The sequence below is a fragment of the Bactrocera neohumeralis genome, chromosome 4 (genome assembly GCF_024586455.1).
Source record: "Bactrocera neohumeralis isolate Rockhampton chromosome 4, APGP_CSIRO_Bneo_wtdbg2-racon-allhic-juicebox.fasta_v2, whole genome shotgun sequence".
NCBI classification, from domain to species: domain Eukaryota; kingdom Metazoa; phylum Arthropoda; class Insecta; order Diptera; family Tephritidae; genus Bactrocera; species Bactrocera neohumeralis.
Window position 1 is genome coordinate 11,837,142 of NC_065921.1, and position 16,820 is coordinate 11,853,961.

A 16,820-nucleotide genomic window follows, 5' to 3' on the forward strand; every position below is an offset into this window, starting at 1 on the left:
AAAAAGCGCTTACTTGCTAAACAGAATCAAACATGAACATGAGCTTATACATTTACACACACACTCACGCAAACTCTATTTTCTATGCAAACAAACAATAACAAGCTAACACAAGTATAAATGGTGACACTTACACGCATGTTTGTATGTGTGTGCGCTTTTGGCGCTGGCGCCATTGCGCCCCCTCGCACCGCTCGCTGCTATTTTTATTGCCTTTTAGGCTCGTGCTGCTTGACACTGATTTTATTTGACTCTCTTGTTGTTGTTGTTATTGTTGTTGCCGTTGCTGTTTACTTGCGTTTTGGTCTTGTCGATTTTGCAAACAAAAATATTAGAATGCTTTACGCCACTTTATTACTCGACTGCCATACGCTGAGTTGCAGTAAAATATACACACACAGAAATATGGAAACTAAACATTAAAGGCTCGCATTCATAATCGCACTTCTCACATCCTGTGATTTTGCTAGCATGTGTGTGCGAGTGTGTAGTTGTATTGTGTGGGCACTCTTATACCCCACTCGTGCACGTAATCCCGGCAATGAGGTAATTGGACCGAGAAGCAAACTTTTTTTTAATTTTGCAAAACTTTTCACAAGTGCCTAACGCTATAAATTGCCATAATATCACTCACTTAATATTTTCTCATTTTTCTTATTTTATTGAAATATTTTTTATTATTCTTCCGACTTTTCACTATTCATTTATTTATTTAAATATTTTTTATTTATATTCTTTATTCTAAATTTTTCACATTTTCTCTGCTGTAACACCACACTCTGCGTCCTGCGCTTTATTTTTGGTTCACACGCATCGCGTCCATCGTATTGAAGTGTTCCTACGCAACTGACAGCTCGCTTCGCCATTTGGCTGGCTAGCCGATTTGGTGGCAACAATATGCACGCGGTCAAAGCTTTCAACTTTGTTCGCATCGCTCCCGTTACACAGCGCCAGCAAATACAACAACTCACTGCCCTGCTTTGCGCTCGACTCTGAATTTCTACTCAATTTAACTTTTTTGTTGCTTACACTTCAATTGTCAGCTGTGTTGGTATGTATTGCGCGCTGGCGGCTTGCTTGTGTGTTGTTGGAAAGGACACTTTTATGAATGACAGCCATTGCCAGTGGGTACACTTTGGGGAAATTGAGAATAGTTCACACATAGCATGGAGTGTGGTTGGTGCTATGAAAAAATGCTTATGTTGAAAATGTGGAGTTTTTTTTATGTTGAATAAATCTTTGCTTATAGGGTTTTCTAAAGTGTTTTCTAGTTCCAAATACTTATTTTGACAGTTAGAAAACATCATATAGGCTAGACGAAAAAGTCTTTTCGTATTTCTAATCAAACTTGAACTTATTTTTTTGTATAATTAGAATGCACTTTAATGAACCAAATATGTACCATTTTAATCGACCACTTTTGCCATCTTTTTGCTGGAGACACTATTCCATAAGTATAAAAATTGTCTGGTTTCTCGGCGAAAAATTGCGACAAGTAATTCAAGGCTTCTCTTGAAGCCGACTTTACTTCATTAAGGGAGTTCGGCATAGACCGAAACAAAGGTCAGGGCAATATGGTGGATGCTTGAAAACTTCCCAGCCAAGCTCTCTCAGTTTTTGCCGAGTCATCAAAGATGTGTGTGGTCTAGCGTTGTCCAGATGGAAGACGAAGCCCTTTCTGTTGATCAGTTCTGGTCGTTTTTTTCGATTGCTTGCTTCAATCTCATCAGTTGTTGATATTAAAATGTAGAATCAATCTTTCGACTAGGATGGAGTACCTCATAGTGGATGATTCCTTTGAAATCCCATCAAACACTCAGCATAACCTTTCGAGGCGTCAATTCTGGCTTTGCGACAATTTGTTGAGCTTGGGCCATGATTTTTTTTTTCTTGTCTATTTGATCCACTTTTCGTCTCCTGTTATCATTCGCTTTAGAAATGGTTCGATTTCATTTCGTTTCAGCAAATAATCGCAGATGTTAATTCGATCCATACAATTTTTTACAGACAATTCATGTGGTACCCAAGCATCGAGCTTCTATTTGTAGCCAGCCTTTTTAAATGGTTCAAAACCGTTTGATGATGAATGTTATGTTGCTTAGCGATGTCATGGCTGCTTTTGTGATAGTTCTGGTTAATATTTTCCATAATTTCATCGACTTTTTCAACAATAGGTCGACCGCGGAACGGAAATTTCATTGCTGGCTTGCGTGGCATTCATCCATTTTTATACAAAAATTTCAAAGTATAGGAAATTTTTTCATTATTTTCACTCGTTTTTGAACAGCTTTAACTTTTTTTCAACTTCCCTGAATTAAATTTTTGGTTAAATGAAGCTTAAAACCTCACCTTTCCAACACTATATGGTATGACAGAAAGTGTTTGGTAGTACTCGAGATATACGACTGCAACAACATCTATTGATAAAATACGAAAATACTTTTTTGACTATCCAATATATAACTCTCGGCAACAAAAGAAGAACAATTATCTCAAAAGAGAGTTTAATCAAAAATTATGACCTCCCGACTGGCTGAACTCTTGATATATCCCAGCTTAATACAAATTTGTAAAGTGATCGTTTTGAAACAAATCCTCACTAACTGCACACTATAACTATTCCAGTTTTAAGAATAATAAAGTAATGAACTAGAATTGAAATAAAAAGTACTACCATGAAAACCGTAAAAGAAATTAAATCCCCAAATGTCGTCAGTTGGCAACTTCTCGAGCATAACTACATTGACAAATGTCACGAAAATATCCTTCGAAAGCTTACTATTTCTAAAAAATGACGCACACATTCATGTATACATATGTATATTGGTAGATGCGAGAAAAACAGCTGATTGTCGGAGCTTTCTGCTCAAACATGCACGCTTAGGACATGCGCTCACTCAGCTACACGTGCCTCGATAATATTTAGCTTGAGAGAGTAATAATAATATAGAGAGAGTGTATAATATATTTACTGGCTCTCGCGTTCAATCACAAAAGGAAAACATGTGATTTTGCAAATAAGTCCAATGAAAAGTATTGACAGTTATTGCTTTGAACGAAATTAATCACAGCACAAAATAATGGCTGAAAGCTCTGTACAAATAAAAGTTTCTCTTTTCATGCATAAGTATGTGTATACATATATATAAGTATTTAGTATATTTTTACGTACATCTGCATGTTTGCATTTAATTTGTATTATTATTTGCTTTGTTTTTTGCCGGTAAAAGCAATATTGTGGCGTTTTCGAATTTTCGCGCAATTATAAATCAGTGTGTGTGCGTGTGCGGGTACACATTTGCCTGAGCATAAATCGTTTAGAGCGCTTGACTTGATAATGTAAACAATTATTTACATGCAAGAACAACAACTTTTACTTTCACAGCATATTTATAGAAGCGTAAATATACGATTAATTGAATATACTTAAGATGTCAACTGAAAAGTCCCCGGCCTACCATAGAAAAGTACATATTTTAGCAAAAATTGTTTTATTCAACATAAGTAATTTCCTTCAAGGAGGATACACTTGTTATAGCGACCATCAAACTTTTCGATAGAATTTGTGTAGCTCGATTTATACTTTGCTTAAATAGGCCTCAGTTTCATCGATTTACTCTTTATTCGACGAAACTCTCTTCCCAGCGAGCATTCTTTAGAGATCTGAGAACAAGAAATAGTCGCTGGGGCCAGATCTGGAGAATACGGTGAATGCGGAAGCAATTTGCAGCCCAATTCATAGAGTTTTGTCAACGTTTTCACTAACTTTGGCATTGTCTTGGTGCAACAGCATCTTCTTTTTCTTCAAATGCGGCCGTTTTTCTGCGATTTCGTCCTTCAGGCGGTCCAATAAAGTAATCGCCCATCCTTTTTCAAGGTAGTCAATAAAATTTATTCCATGCGCTTCCAAAAATACAGACGCCGTAACCTTGCCAGGCGACTGTTGCGTTTTTCAATGCTTCGGAGTGTGTTCATCGTGTTCAGTCCACTCGGATGACTGTCGATTGGCCTTCGGAGTGAAATGATGGTACCATGTTTCATCTATTGTTACATATCGACACAAAACCTCGGGTTTATTACGCTTGAACATCTCCAAACGCTGCCAGGAATCATCAACTCGTCGCTGTTTTCTTATACCCAAATATTCGTGAATGATGTGATGTACACGTTCAGTTGATATCTTTACGGTGTCTGCTATCTTGAATAACTTCTTTTTATGGTAATCGAAAATTAATCGAAATAACAGGTTGTTACCGACGAAAACATCGAAATTGTGGACTTTTTCGATGTTTTCGTCAGTAACAACCTCCTTTGGGCGGTCACTGCGCCCACCGCCTTCGGAGCTCATATCACCACCTCTAACCTTAGCATACCAATCTTTAATGGCTGATTTTTCTGCGGCAGTGTTCGGAGACTAGTCATCGGGGAAAGTTTTTTCTGCAATTATGTGGTTTTCCCGTCAAAAAGCAATATTTTTATCAACACGCAAAATTCCTTCTTAACCAGTCAAAATGATATAATTCGCCAACTACTGAACCGACAGCTGTTGAAGTTTAAGGCTAGTAACGCCATGTATGTGTAAAGCCGGGAACTTTTCAATTGACTTGCTATGTATAGTCCTTAACCCGCTAATGGATGCGTATGATTATAGATTTTTTGAATAAAGTTTTGATATTGTACAAGTATATAGCATCTGATCAGTATGATCATAAACCCGACTAAATAATGGATGGTTGGATACTTTCGTTGTCTCCTCTGTAGTATGATGCGTTTGATGGATGTAGCATTGGCAAGCTTTATAGCCAAAACATTAACCAATATGTCTTCAGTCTACCAAATGGAACGTGGTTGTTCTCTATTATCCCTCAATCTACGAAATATTTACTATTTCGGTTTGCACAAACAGTTTAAATGGTCTTGTCCGGATCAAATTTGGTCAGATGGCACTATAACTTTGCCATTTTCCTTTTTTTCAAGAGAGTAAAATACAATGAAAATGTAGTCTTTTGCAATTTATACAGAGAACAGAACTCATACATTATATGTACATTCATATAATCCTTGTTAAATTTCCTGTTTACCATAACTTGCAGACTTTAAATTAATACGACGGAGCTAATATACAATTCCAATGAAGGCATAAATTACAAAATTTCAACAGTGCCAAATAATAAGAAATATACAGCCAACAATAACAACACAAACACCAACTAGAGTCGTGATTTGAATAACAGAAAACGCAGCTCTCAACGCAGCTTGTCAAAGTGACAGATACAGCAGCTGATAGCTGATAATGCATAGAAGAGAGCCGCTGACGATGGTCACATAGCCGAAGATCGATTGCGATGCCGATGCCGTTTTGAATGCCGAACGCGCAAAAGGCGGCTCGAAATCTACTTGCAAGTTGACCAACAGAGCAACGAATGACTTGCGGTGTCCATCAGCAATCAGTCGGAAATTGTACGGATGCACAAGTTGCTGAAACGCGTTACCGTTCAGGTGGTGGAAGAAATGTACTAAAGTAGGACTTAATGCTAAATTTAAGCATATTCAAGTAATAAACGCAAGTGATAAGCAAATACAGCGGCGATAATTTAAATATTAAAAAAATTTATATAAAAACTTTTAAATCATAAAAAAGTGCAGGTGCAACTGCCGTGCTTAAATATATTGTGTGTGTATTTGTGAGGAACTAAATTTAAAAAATTAATTTTTTTTTTGTAATATATCGCGTTTATAATTGGTAAGTTTAAACAATTGTATTCAAAAAAAATGTTATATTATATTATTTTATATAGTACCAAAATCGAAAACTGCGCAGCCCGGCTTATATACCTCTGTCTATGTATTCGAATTTTCGAAGTTATACTACAGTTATCGGTGTTATATAATTACTTATGTATTTGCTTACATTTACACCTCTCCGTGGTGCAGTCAAGCTGCTGTTGAGGCCACTGTCGAAATAACTTTCGCGGTCAATTTGTGTAATTGCTCTTCGCCTGCACGCGGTCACGATGTCCGTTCTTTATTCTGACTTCGCTTTGCACGTACCTTCCGCTGCTTGTCAGCTTGCATGCTTTTACTTTCCACTCAATTCTTTATCACTTACATGTCATTTATTTTTTTCTTCTTCTTCATATTTTAATATCACGTCTTCGTATCGCGCTCGCGTCTCGTCCAGCGTCCGCTACTTTATGGCGACAAAATCGGCGAAACTGCAGCCGTTGTAGACTCCAAGCAGGGCAATCGAAACCGGCGTTCACGTTGGCTCCTAAGAGACACAAGGCGGGAGCTTTGCAATGGTCTATTGACGTTCGAGTGCGTATTTTTGGTTTCTGCATACAAATGAGCCCCTCTATGTGTGTATGTTTGTACAGTTGAGACTGCAGAAATGAGCATTTTTTTGGTTTTATTTCGGATTTTGTTTTCTGAAATCGAATTGAATGAAATTTTTTTCACGCTGCTTCGATACACTTTGATCTCTTTGCTGGTTGATAATTTTCAGTTTCATTTCATTTTCGCTTATTTTTCTTGTTGGCACTTCCTTTGCAATTTTTTCAAAACATCGCAATTTTTTGCGTGTATCTCAAAGTTATTCAAGCGATGAAATAACCGCTAAATATAAAATATTTTGAATTATTGCTTTTCGCAAATATTCGCGACATTTGATTAAAGTTATTTACTTTATTGTTCATTTCTTGCTGGAAAAAATATTTATATTTTTTAGTCAAACAAAAAAAAAATAGTGAAAGCTGAAGATTAGTAAACCACAGATATTCAAATCAATAATGGTTCGAAAAAGTACTTCCAGTCTCTAAATAAAGGAATAAAGAATTATATTGCAATTCATTAACAGTTTGTATGGTATTTTTTGCTTCAGACAGTTTTTTTAATGAGTAATTTTTACGAATGAAACAAGTTTTTTTTGTGAATGTTTTAGGTATTTAAGTCTTTTAATAATTTTCTCGTGGTTAATACATCATAATAATAAACACGACTATACACAGCCACTGTAGCTCCTTAAGCTGTCTGTCCATCTGTCTGTATATATACAAAACAGTCCCTCAGTTTTTAAGATATCGTTTTCAAATTTTGCAAACGTCATTTTGTCTTCAAGAAGCTGCTCATTTGTCGGAACTGCCGATATATAACATATAGCTGCCATACAAACCGAACGATCGGAATCAAGAGCTTGTATGGAAAACTTTTGCATTTGACGTGGTATCTTCACGAAATTTGACATGGATTACTGTTTAAGGTAACATAATAGTCTCCGAAAAAGTTGTTCAGATCGGATTACTATGGCATATAGCTTCCATACAAACTGAGCACATAGTTACTAACGAAGTTAACGTTTTTTCTTGTTTTATTTTGCTTATACTTTATTTATTTTGGAAATAACGAAGTAACGCATACTTTTCTTATAAAAGTTCCAAAATTAACGCAAGATTTAACTATGCCGCCATTTATGTAGTAAAATGTTGGCAACTCTAAAAGTCTTAGTGAAAATGGAACGTTACACGATAGAACAACGTTTCACTATGACATGCGTGCTCCAAAAGAGGATATTTAGCTATACTTATGCAGAATAGTCAAGGAAAATTTCGACAAATGAGTACGATACCTCACAGACGCAACCGATTTGTCAGCTGCACTGTGTGGAACTCAAAATTGTGCTATATTAAAAGTAGCCGTGGTTATGGTCCGATTTCGCTCATTTTCAATAATTTAATAATATTGTGTAGTCGAAAAAGTCTTTTCGTATTTCGCATCAAATTTCAACTAATTGTTCTTTCAATTTACAATGAACTTAAATTAATCAAGTATGTATATACCATTTTGGTTGACCATTTTTTGATATTTTTTCGCTGGAGTTATTATTCCATGAGTGTAAAACTTTTCTGGTTTCTCGGCGAAAAGCTGCGACAAGTAATTTTCACAGCCTTCTCTTGAAGCTAACTTCACTCCATTAAGGGAGTTCTGCATTGACCGAAACAAATGGTAGTCCGATGGTGCAAAGTTAAGTTAGGGCTATGTGGTGGAAGCATCAAAACTTGCCAGCCAAGCTCTCTCAGTTTTTGCCGAGTCAGCAAAGATGTGTGTGGTCTAGAGTTGTCCTGATGGAAGACGAAGCCGAAGTTGATCATTTCTAGCCATTCTTTTCAATTGCTTGTTTCAATCTCATCATTTGAGGACAGTAAAATGTAGAATCAATCGTTAAACCAGGGTGGAGCACTTCATAGTGGATGAATTCTTTCCAATCCCTCCTAACACTCAGCACTTACTTTCGAGGTATCTATCCTGGCTTTGTGACAATTTGTTGAGCTTCACCACGCTTGGACCACGATCCTTTTCACACATTATTGTCGTATTTGATCCACTTTTCGTCTTCTCTTACCATTCGCTTCAGAAATGGTTCGATTTCATTTCATTTCAGCAAAGAATCGCAGATGTTAATTTGGTTCATTTAATTTTTCACAGACAATTCGTGTGGTACCCAAACATCAATCTTCTTTTTGTAGCCAACCTTTTTTAAATGGTTCAAAACCGGTTGATGATGAATGTTGACTTCCTTAGCGATGTCACAGCTGCTTATGTGACGGTCCTGGTCAATCTTTTCCATAATTTAATTGACTGTTTCAACGATAGGTCGACCAGAGCGAGGTGCATCTTTCACATCGAAGTTTCCAGAGCGGAAGCGAGCGAACCATTGTTGCGCTACACGAAGCGTCGTCTATGTAAAGTTCAAAAATTTCATTGGTGGCTTGCGTGCCATTCTTTACTTTTTTATACAAAAATTTCAAAATAATGCGAATTTTTGCAATATTTTCACTCATTTTTGAATTGCTGTAACTTTTTTCAACTTCCCGAATTTTATTTATTTTTGATTAAATGAAGCCTAAAATCTCACCTTTCTAACAGTATATGAAATACGAACTTTGTCGACTACCCTATATATCAGATTTGACTATAGCACTGGCACAGTTTCAGCTAGAGTATACTTTGCTACTAAATATATCCATGATTTGTAAAAATGTTCATAACTGATTAGTAATGTTTTTAATTTATTACATTTTTTTATTTTTTTTTAAGAAAAGTTAAAATAAATTAAAAAAAAAATATTTTTCGCCGAAAAACAATAATACAGTCATTATTTATTAAATAACAATTTTATAAAATATAAATCTTATCTTTATTTAACACAAGCCATATGGAAATATAAATCACACGCTCTGTTGGAAACTCGCCGCTTTATATATTAATGTCGCATTATGCATATAAACAACCAAAAATAAATATTAAAATTATTTAAAAAATTATCGCAATGCAAGCAACTTCATACAAGTATAAATATTTAACTTATATAAATGCATAAGTAATTGATTAAAAATATATTCAATTAGTTTACACAATTTATAAATAAATTTTATAAAATTTTAGCTTGAAATCTAGAATTGTTGAATATATTTGGAAAACTTTTGCGGTGTCGATTTATTTGTATTACTATATGTTTTTAAATGTATGTGTATGTGCACAGTGGAAGCCTAACGCCTACAATCCCTTAAAATATTCAAAACATTTACATTCGTAGCGCCACTACTGGGCTTAAAGCGCAAAAGTGTTTTTGAATTTTTCTATCAATGACTCCAGTGAACCCGGCGCGTACACTACATACACATATGTAAGCTCACGGGTATTCAAATTTGAGAAATTATACTCATACATACGTCCTTTTAAATATATTTATATATTTACAATGAAATTATTTTATATATAAACTTTATCACGTGAACAAAACAAAAATTAATAATTAATACTATTTAATTTAAATAAGCTAAAAAAAGCATTTCCAAAAAAAATCCAATAATTTGAAGCGCTTGATGTAGTAAGCACTTGCTGATAGTGAAATCTGCACCCACAAAAACAAAATTAATTTTAATTATAAAGTCTCGAATAGTTGCTGATAAGCTGTCATAGTTGTAAAAACACAAGAAAAAAGATTACAACAACAAAAAAGATTAACAAGAACAAAATGTTAAATAAACTATGTTTTTGCAGCGTTCAAAAATGTTCAAAGTTCGGCATGTTTCATATATTTCTAAATACCCACTTACCTACATATTTATGTTAGCATAATAACTCGCACATAAATTTACATGCGTGTTTACTATTATGTTTTTATGCAAGCAACGATTACCTCATCCATTTTTTTAAAAATTGAGGCTTTCCGTCTGAGCGCCGTATTCAATGAGTCAAGTTCAACATAAGTTTTGTCTCATGGCGCACAGATGCCTCAATTATATGCGCATACTACAAGTATATATACATACAACTTAATCATTTGCATTGTTTTTGTAAACGTTGTATTTATTTATATGGTCAGCGGTATACATATATAAATATATGTAAATATAAAACAGAACTAGCTTGAAGCCAGTGAAATTATATTCAGTGATAAGCAAATAGAGCTGAGAATAATAATATAAAGTATATAGTATATACATACAGCCTTATGTATTTGTCGTTAAATTAATAACTTTTTTTTATTTTTGCAGTCTAAGTTTCCTACTTTAAAATGGTGCTAGAAGTCAGCGTCGATCCAAACCCCGAGCATCAGCAGCAGCCACAACGTCGAGCGGACAGTGTGGAAGAAGAACAGGAACCAGTAGTAGAGGTGACCACAAGCGGCAGCATAATCTTCGACAAAGCTTACCAAATGATGGAGCGATTCTCGTCAATGCGCATCGGGCAATTTGTGTTGGAGCGAGTTGATCGAGTGCTGCGCATCTTCGAGGATACCGCTAAATGGAGCCTGCCACAGGGTAAGTGAAAACTATTGAAAAGTGAAAATAGCGGTTATTTTTGTTTTTACCTTACTAAAACTACCTTCTACTATCATTTACATAATATTGTAAATACTATATACTAACTTGCTTGCCTCCACAGATAAGGCAGATGAGACTCTGGTGCGTCCTTTGCCATGGCTACCATTCCTCGTCTTAATCGTATTCTTACGTCAAGTACGCATTTGGCTATCGCTGGTAGCATTGCTTATCGGTGATGGTCCGGTGACCGCTAGTAGTATCGTCTATTTCGTACAGACGCGTCGTCGCAAATTGCGCTCCATACGCATGCATGGCTTGAAGGCCATACAGCAGCGTGAAGAAGAGCGCAAAGCTATGCTTTGTGAGCATGAAAACAGTTTAGTGATGCGAGTGGGTAAATTACTCAGCACGGCTATGTGCCGGCCGCGCATTCATTGTGAACCAGCGGGCGTAGTGTTTTCGCCACAAAACCCAGCTATGCGTGAATTGTTGCGGGTGTGTATTGCTACTTTGTTTTCGTAAACCTTATTATTTGTTCCTGTTTTATTGACTATGCATATACCCTTAACGCCAATGTAGCCCATCGAACCACCGCGTTTCAGATTTAAGCGTCAGCGTGAGGATGACAGCCCCGAAGTGGAGTTAAGCTGTTCACAGATGCTAACGAAATATGCTAACGAGAGCTCCGAAGATGACTCTGATTATGTACCGCTACAGGAAGAGGATGATGATTCGACTATGTCCGCGAATACCTCAAACGATACGCAAGGTGAATATAACATGGTAAGTGTATTGAGGTTATATTTGCATTTACAAAACTGATTTCTAATCAGCAGGTTGAAAAATATTTTTAGATTTTAGAAAATATCAGACCAATTGAAAAGACTCCGGCGTACCTTTGTAAATACATTTTTTTGGAAATTCTTTTTTATTCAACATAATTTCCTTCAAGGATGATTCACTGATTATAGCGGCCCAACAACTTTTCTATATCATTTTTGTAACATAATTTGTCTTTTGCTTCAAAATCGGCCTACGTTTCGGCGATCACCTCTTCATTCGAAGAAAATGTCTTCCTTTCGTTCTTTTGAAATCTAAGAACAGAAAACAGTGTCTGAGGCCAGAACTGTAGAATACAGTGAATGCGGAAGCAATTCGGAGCCATTTTTTTGCCTCCGTTTTTACTGACTTCTGGCTCGGGGCATTGTGTGGATGAGATGGCACTTTCTTTTCCTTCAAATGCGGCCGTTTTCGACGATTTTCTGCTTCAAGCGGTTCAATGCTGCTATGACAGTCCTTCCTTTTCCAAGGTAGTTAGTAAAAATTATTCCATGCGCATCCCAAAATATAGACGCGGTAAACTTGGCGGCCGACTCTTGCGTTTTTCCACGCTTTGGAGCGGGTTCATCGTGTGCAGTCCACTCGGATGACTATCGATTAGACATCAACATGTAATTATGTAGTTATGTTTCATCTAATGTCATATCTCGCTGTGAAAACTCGGGTTTATTATGTTTGATATGTTCTCCAAGTACAGCTCCGAATCACCAACTTGTCGTTGTTTTTGGTCAAAAGAGAGCTCGCGCAGCAGCGCACAGAGCTTTCTCCATCCCAAATATTCGTGAATGGTATGATGATTTACCGTCATCCAAAATTATTTTGGAGGCTTTTTTGATATTTTCGTCGGTAACAACCTCTTTTAGACCCCACTGCATTCACCGTTTTCGCTACTCCTTGATGGTTGATTTTCCTGGTGCATTGTCCGGAAACTCGTCATTAATTCAAGTTCAATAGGATCGGATACCTTTGATACGAGGATCACCTCTACGACGTAATCTAACTAAGCATATGTATAAAAACATAAACATATCAGAGAATTTCAGAAAAAAACTTTGATCTTTTGCTCTTTCAGTCTTTCTCTGCTTTCCCTGAACATATTAAAACTTAAACTTTTATAGGTTTTCAGAAAAAACTGTGTACTTTTGATCATTCAACTTTTCTCCGCTTTCATCGACAAATCTCTTCACGAAGCCTTCTCTTATTAAGAGCCTTCTCTCTCTTAAGTAAGGCGCATAAGCCGAGAGTAGTGATGCGGCTTTCTTATAATATAGTGCTGCATCTAAGACTCTGAAGTTATGTCCATTATATTTTACAGTCCTTATCCCGGAAATATCAGAATGCTCCACTGTAGCACTCATTATTTCAAACATATTTTAATACCATATCTTGTAATGTTCTTCTTTACTATTGTAAAATATATTTGCTTCGAAGTTTTCTTCTAAATTTTATTTATTTTATTTTCTCTAATTCAGGATACAAGCGAAGATAATGTCAAAGATCAAAGTTTCTCCGAGAAAACAGAAACGACCGAAGAAAAGTCACCAAAGGAAAAGAAAGTACCAATAATAGAGATCAATGCTAAAGAAGTGGGAAATACTTCGACACCCAATAATGATCATAACGTTAAGAAAGAGCAAAAAGCAGTTAAATCGGAGATTGATAAAGTGGTAACTAAGTCACCGAAAACACCACACACAACGCTGGATAATGGCCAAAGTAACAGCGGCAAGAGCGGTGGGCTGGGAGAAGAGGCAGTAGTCGGTAATGGATATTAAACAAATTACTAATAAGCTATGCTTTTACGCTTTTAAATACTATGTTATGATATATTAGCATTAACTCTCTTTTTTTTTACAAAGCTACCTTTAAATATAGTATAAATGTAATACAATTTTACAGAATCGCAAAAAACCAAAATAGAAATATTCACTGAATTAGTCGAAACGAATCAAGCATTAATCAAATATAAAACTTTTTAACGAAGTCGAAAAATTTATCGAAATACTTTCTTATCGAAATCGAATAAATTTTTATGGAAAATTCTCTTATCGAAATTTGTATAACCTTTTTTATCGAAATCGAAAAAAAAATTTTAAGGAAATATCTAACTCCTCTTTATAGATTTTTTTATCGATATCGAATTTTTTGTTATCGAAATTTCTTGTTATCGATTTTTTTTTATAAAGTTCTGAAATCAATACCTATACACATAATTATTTAAATAAGTGTCTTTTATAAAATAATACGAACAGATGTGGAAATATATAAACACAAATACGATTTTAAATCTATTGAATTTATTTAATATCGCTGCTATGGTTTCCTGGAATTCAGTTAGCTTAGATGGTTTAAGTAGAAAATTTTTCCAATTTTCCAAAAATTAACAATTTTTTTCACACATTGTAATGGCTTTATGCTTTCGGCAAAATTTTTTTTTCGTTGCAAACTCTAAAAAACCAGCATAATTCTCTCTTTTGTGCCGCTCTCCCACACAGTACAAACACAGGCAACGCCTGAGGTCACAAAACCTCAAAATGCAAAATCGCTAAATCTTTCCAACGGTCACAACGATGAGCAAAAGAAAGCAACGCCTGGACATGAAAGCGCCGCCCACACCAAACCACATTTGCCTCCACAATTATTGAGCAACGTTGTTTCCAATGCAAGTAATTATCAATCGAATAACATTACTTTTTATAAGAACTTTTATAAATATTTATAAATATATATTTTAGCTGTATTTAATCGATAGTATTTTGCTTTTGTTTTTGTTATTCCCTTTACATATTCAATCAAACCTGATTCCAAAGATCCCAGTGATGGAAAATTAATAGATGCTAATGATGCTTGTTCCGATAAACAAATTGAAATCCCAACCAATAATCCAGTACTACCTCAACCACCAACACCACCACCACCACAACAACCACTGTCATCTTCCTCAACACTTTCGTCTCCATCCTGCTCCACCACATCCTCCACCTCCTCATTAGTTTCGTTTACGGCAAGTGATGATTTTGTTGTCGACCACGATCGTAGTGATCCGCCGACTCCAACGCCCTCACTCAATACGGCATCGTCGGCAGAGGACGTCTATCTGAGTCCGTTCGGTGTGTGTCTGATTTTCTGTAACACTAAAATGCTTGTTTGAATTGGCTTGGGAGTGAGAGCTTGTTTAAGTTTTGAAATTATTTTATTAAGAATTGTTAAAAAAATATTTTTTTGTTTAAAAATAATTTTTTATTAAAAAATCTTACTGACTAAATTTAAAATTTCCACACACATTATTTTTACTTTGTAAGCTCTTTCTCCAAACCAATTCATAAAACATCAGTTTTCCGCTCCATATTTTTTCATTCATCCTTTCAATCGCCCATCCTTTTTTAATGTGTAAACAGTGTTCATTGATCTGCCATGATCCTTCACTTCTATGCAATTACAAATCTTCTTCATATGTTGAGTCATGCAATATATAATCATGCCTAATATTTGATTACTTTCTTTTTCAAGGCTCTCCCCCAAACTTCAACTCATTTCATAAGCCATTATCCAGCCAACAGAATATGAGTTCCAAATTTGGTGATGTAGAAGGTAATTACGCTTTAATGATTATATTTGAAATACATTATAATATAAGTACAATCAACAATGTTTCTAGATTACCATTAATATTACTGTAATCGTAATGCTTAAAAATTTTGGTATTATCATTCACTAATTTACATACATATAACCACTTTTCTTTCTTCAGATGCAGATCCATCAGTTGAAGATGGTGATGAACATTCTCAGCATGCCAAACAATTCAAATCTCAACCTGAGCATAAACCACAACATCAACAGCAACAACATAAACAATCATACCGATACCGCAGAAACCGACGTTGAAAATCCGATTATTTTATATACTATATATACATAATACTTTTAACTTAGTTTAAAATATAGAAAGTCTTTGTAAGAAGTACGATTTTAAATTGTCTGTTAAATAATATGGATTTCAATGTAATTTTTACTACTAAATGTTAAACAAATAAAACTTACGATAATTTCGAACTTTCATTGAAAGTAATATAATACATTTTTCTTGTGACTAAATTCATGTAGGGAAATCTGACAATTCAACAGAGTTGAGACCTCGAAAACTAATATTGACACAGCACATATACAGATAGATTTAATTCGGTGGCGGATTCCAGACCGTCGTCTTTTCCTCAGGCAAAAAAGTCAAACTCAGAGAATTCGAAAACATCGAACTCAATATAGAAACTGACGGCGTTAACAATGTTTTAAGATACATTAAAAAAATTATTATCGTATTTAATTCCATAACATCCTTAGAATTATGTTCCAATTGCTCTAATTGATCCGAGTAAAGGTTTTAAAGATACATCCTTGAAAAGTTGATCACTCGAGGTCTGCTATGAAGTAACTTAAAACTTTACGCTAACGTGTCCTTCTCGAAACTGAGTTTTCAAAGTCGGTTGGCAAGTTTGTGGTCTTAACCCTTGGCACTCCGAGAGATTTTGAACGTTGGCTATCAGCTACTCTGCGCCACTTTACAGCAAAAACAAGCATTTACTAACCCTGGTTATTATAATTTTAGAACTAAGAAACGTAATGTAATAATGTTGGACTGATATGAATTGGTTGAGATCGAGAAATATTTATTTTTAAAAATTTTGCTACAAGTTTTCGAGAGAAGGGTTCTGCGGAATATCGCATTTGATGGAACGATCAGCTGTACGAGTTATACGACGACATTGATATAGTTCAGCGAATTAAGAGACAGCGGCTACGCTGGCTAGGCTCTGAGAGTTTTCGACCCCGTACCCGCCGGGAGAAGCAGAGGAAGAGAAAGACCTCCACTCCGTTGAAGAGATCAGGTAGAGAACGGCCTGACTGCACTGGGTATCTCGAACTGGCGCCAAATAGCGAAAAGAATAAACGACTGGCGCGCAGTTGTGAACTCGGCTGTAACCGCGTTAGCGTTAGGTATTATAGCTTTGGTCAACCGAATCGAACCTTATTATAATTCGATATACAATCTTTTATATGTTAAGTTAATTTCCTATATAATATTGATATAAGTACTAGGCTTTCATTGATGAAAGATGTTCCTATATTTACTAGACTTATAAAATGTGTTAGTTA

General features: G+C 35.5%; 1 protein-coding gene across 3 annotated transcripts; it reads left to right on the forward strand.

Annotated features, from left to right (window-relative positions):
• The first annotated feature begins 5,406 nt into the window (after positions 1 to 5,406).
• LOC126755305 (uncharacterized protein DDB_G0284459) lies at positions 5,407 to 15,743 on the forward strand. 3 transcript variants are annotated; one of them, XM_050467774.1, is made up of 9 exons: positions 5,407 to 5,743; positions 10,557 to 10,823; positions 10,948 to 11,321; positions 11,406 to 11,609; positions 13,139 to 13,427; positions 14,162 to 14,332; positions 14,477 to 14,776; positions 15,177 to 15,257; positions 15,418 to 15,743. In XM_050467774.1, the coding sequence occupies exons 2-9, from the start codon at positions 10,577 to 10,579 to the stop codon at positions 15,552 to 15,554; spliced, it is 1,803 nt and encodes a 600-aa protein (XP_050323731.1). In that variant the 5' UTR covers positions 5,407 to 5,743; positions 10,557 to 10,576; the 3' UTR covers positions 15,555 to 15,743. The 3 variants fall into 3 exon arrangements, with proteins under 3 accessions (XP_050323731.1, XP_050323732.1, XP_050323733.1); XM_050467775.1 differs by having other exon boundaries at positions 10,563 to 10,823; XM_050467776.1 differs by lacking the exon at positions 14,477 to 14,776 and having other exon boundaries at positions 5,412 to 5,743.
• The last annotated feature ends 1,077 nt before the right edge of the window (positions 15,744 to 16,820 follow it).

Bases quoted from the DNA above. Each gene is read 5' to 3' on its own strand.
- LOC126755305 (XM_050467774.1), top strand. From the start codon at position 10,577: ATGGTGCTAGAAGTCAGCGTCGATCCAAACCCCGAGCATCAGCAGCAG. The intron at 11,610-13,138 runs GTAAGTGTATTG...TCTCTAATTCAG, and splicing joins CGCAAGGTGAATATAACATG to GATACAAGCGAAGATAATGT. The intron at 14,333-14,476 runs GTAATTATCAAT...CTGATTCCAAAG, and splicing joins CAACGTTGTTTCCAATGCAA to ATCCCAGTGATGGAAAATTA.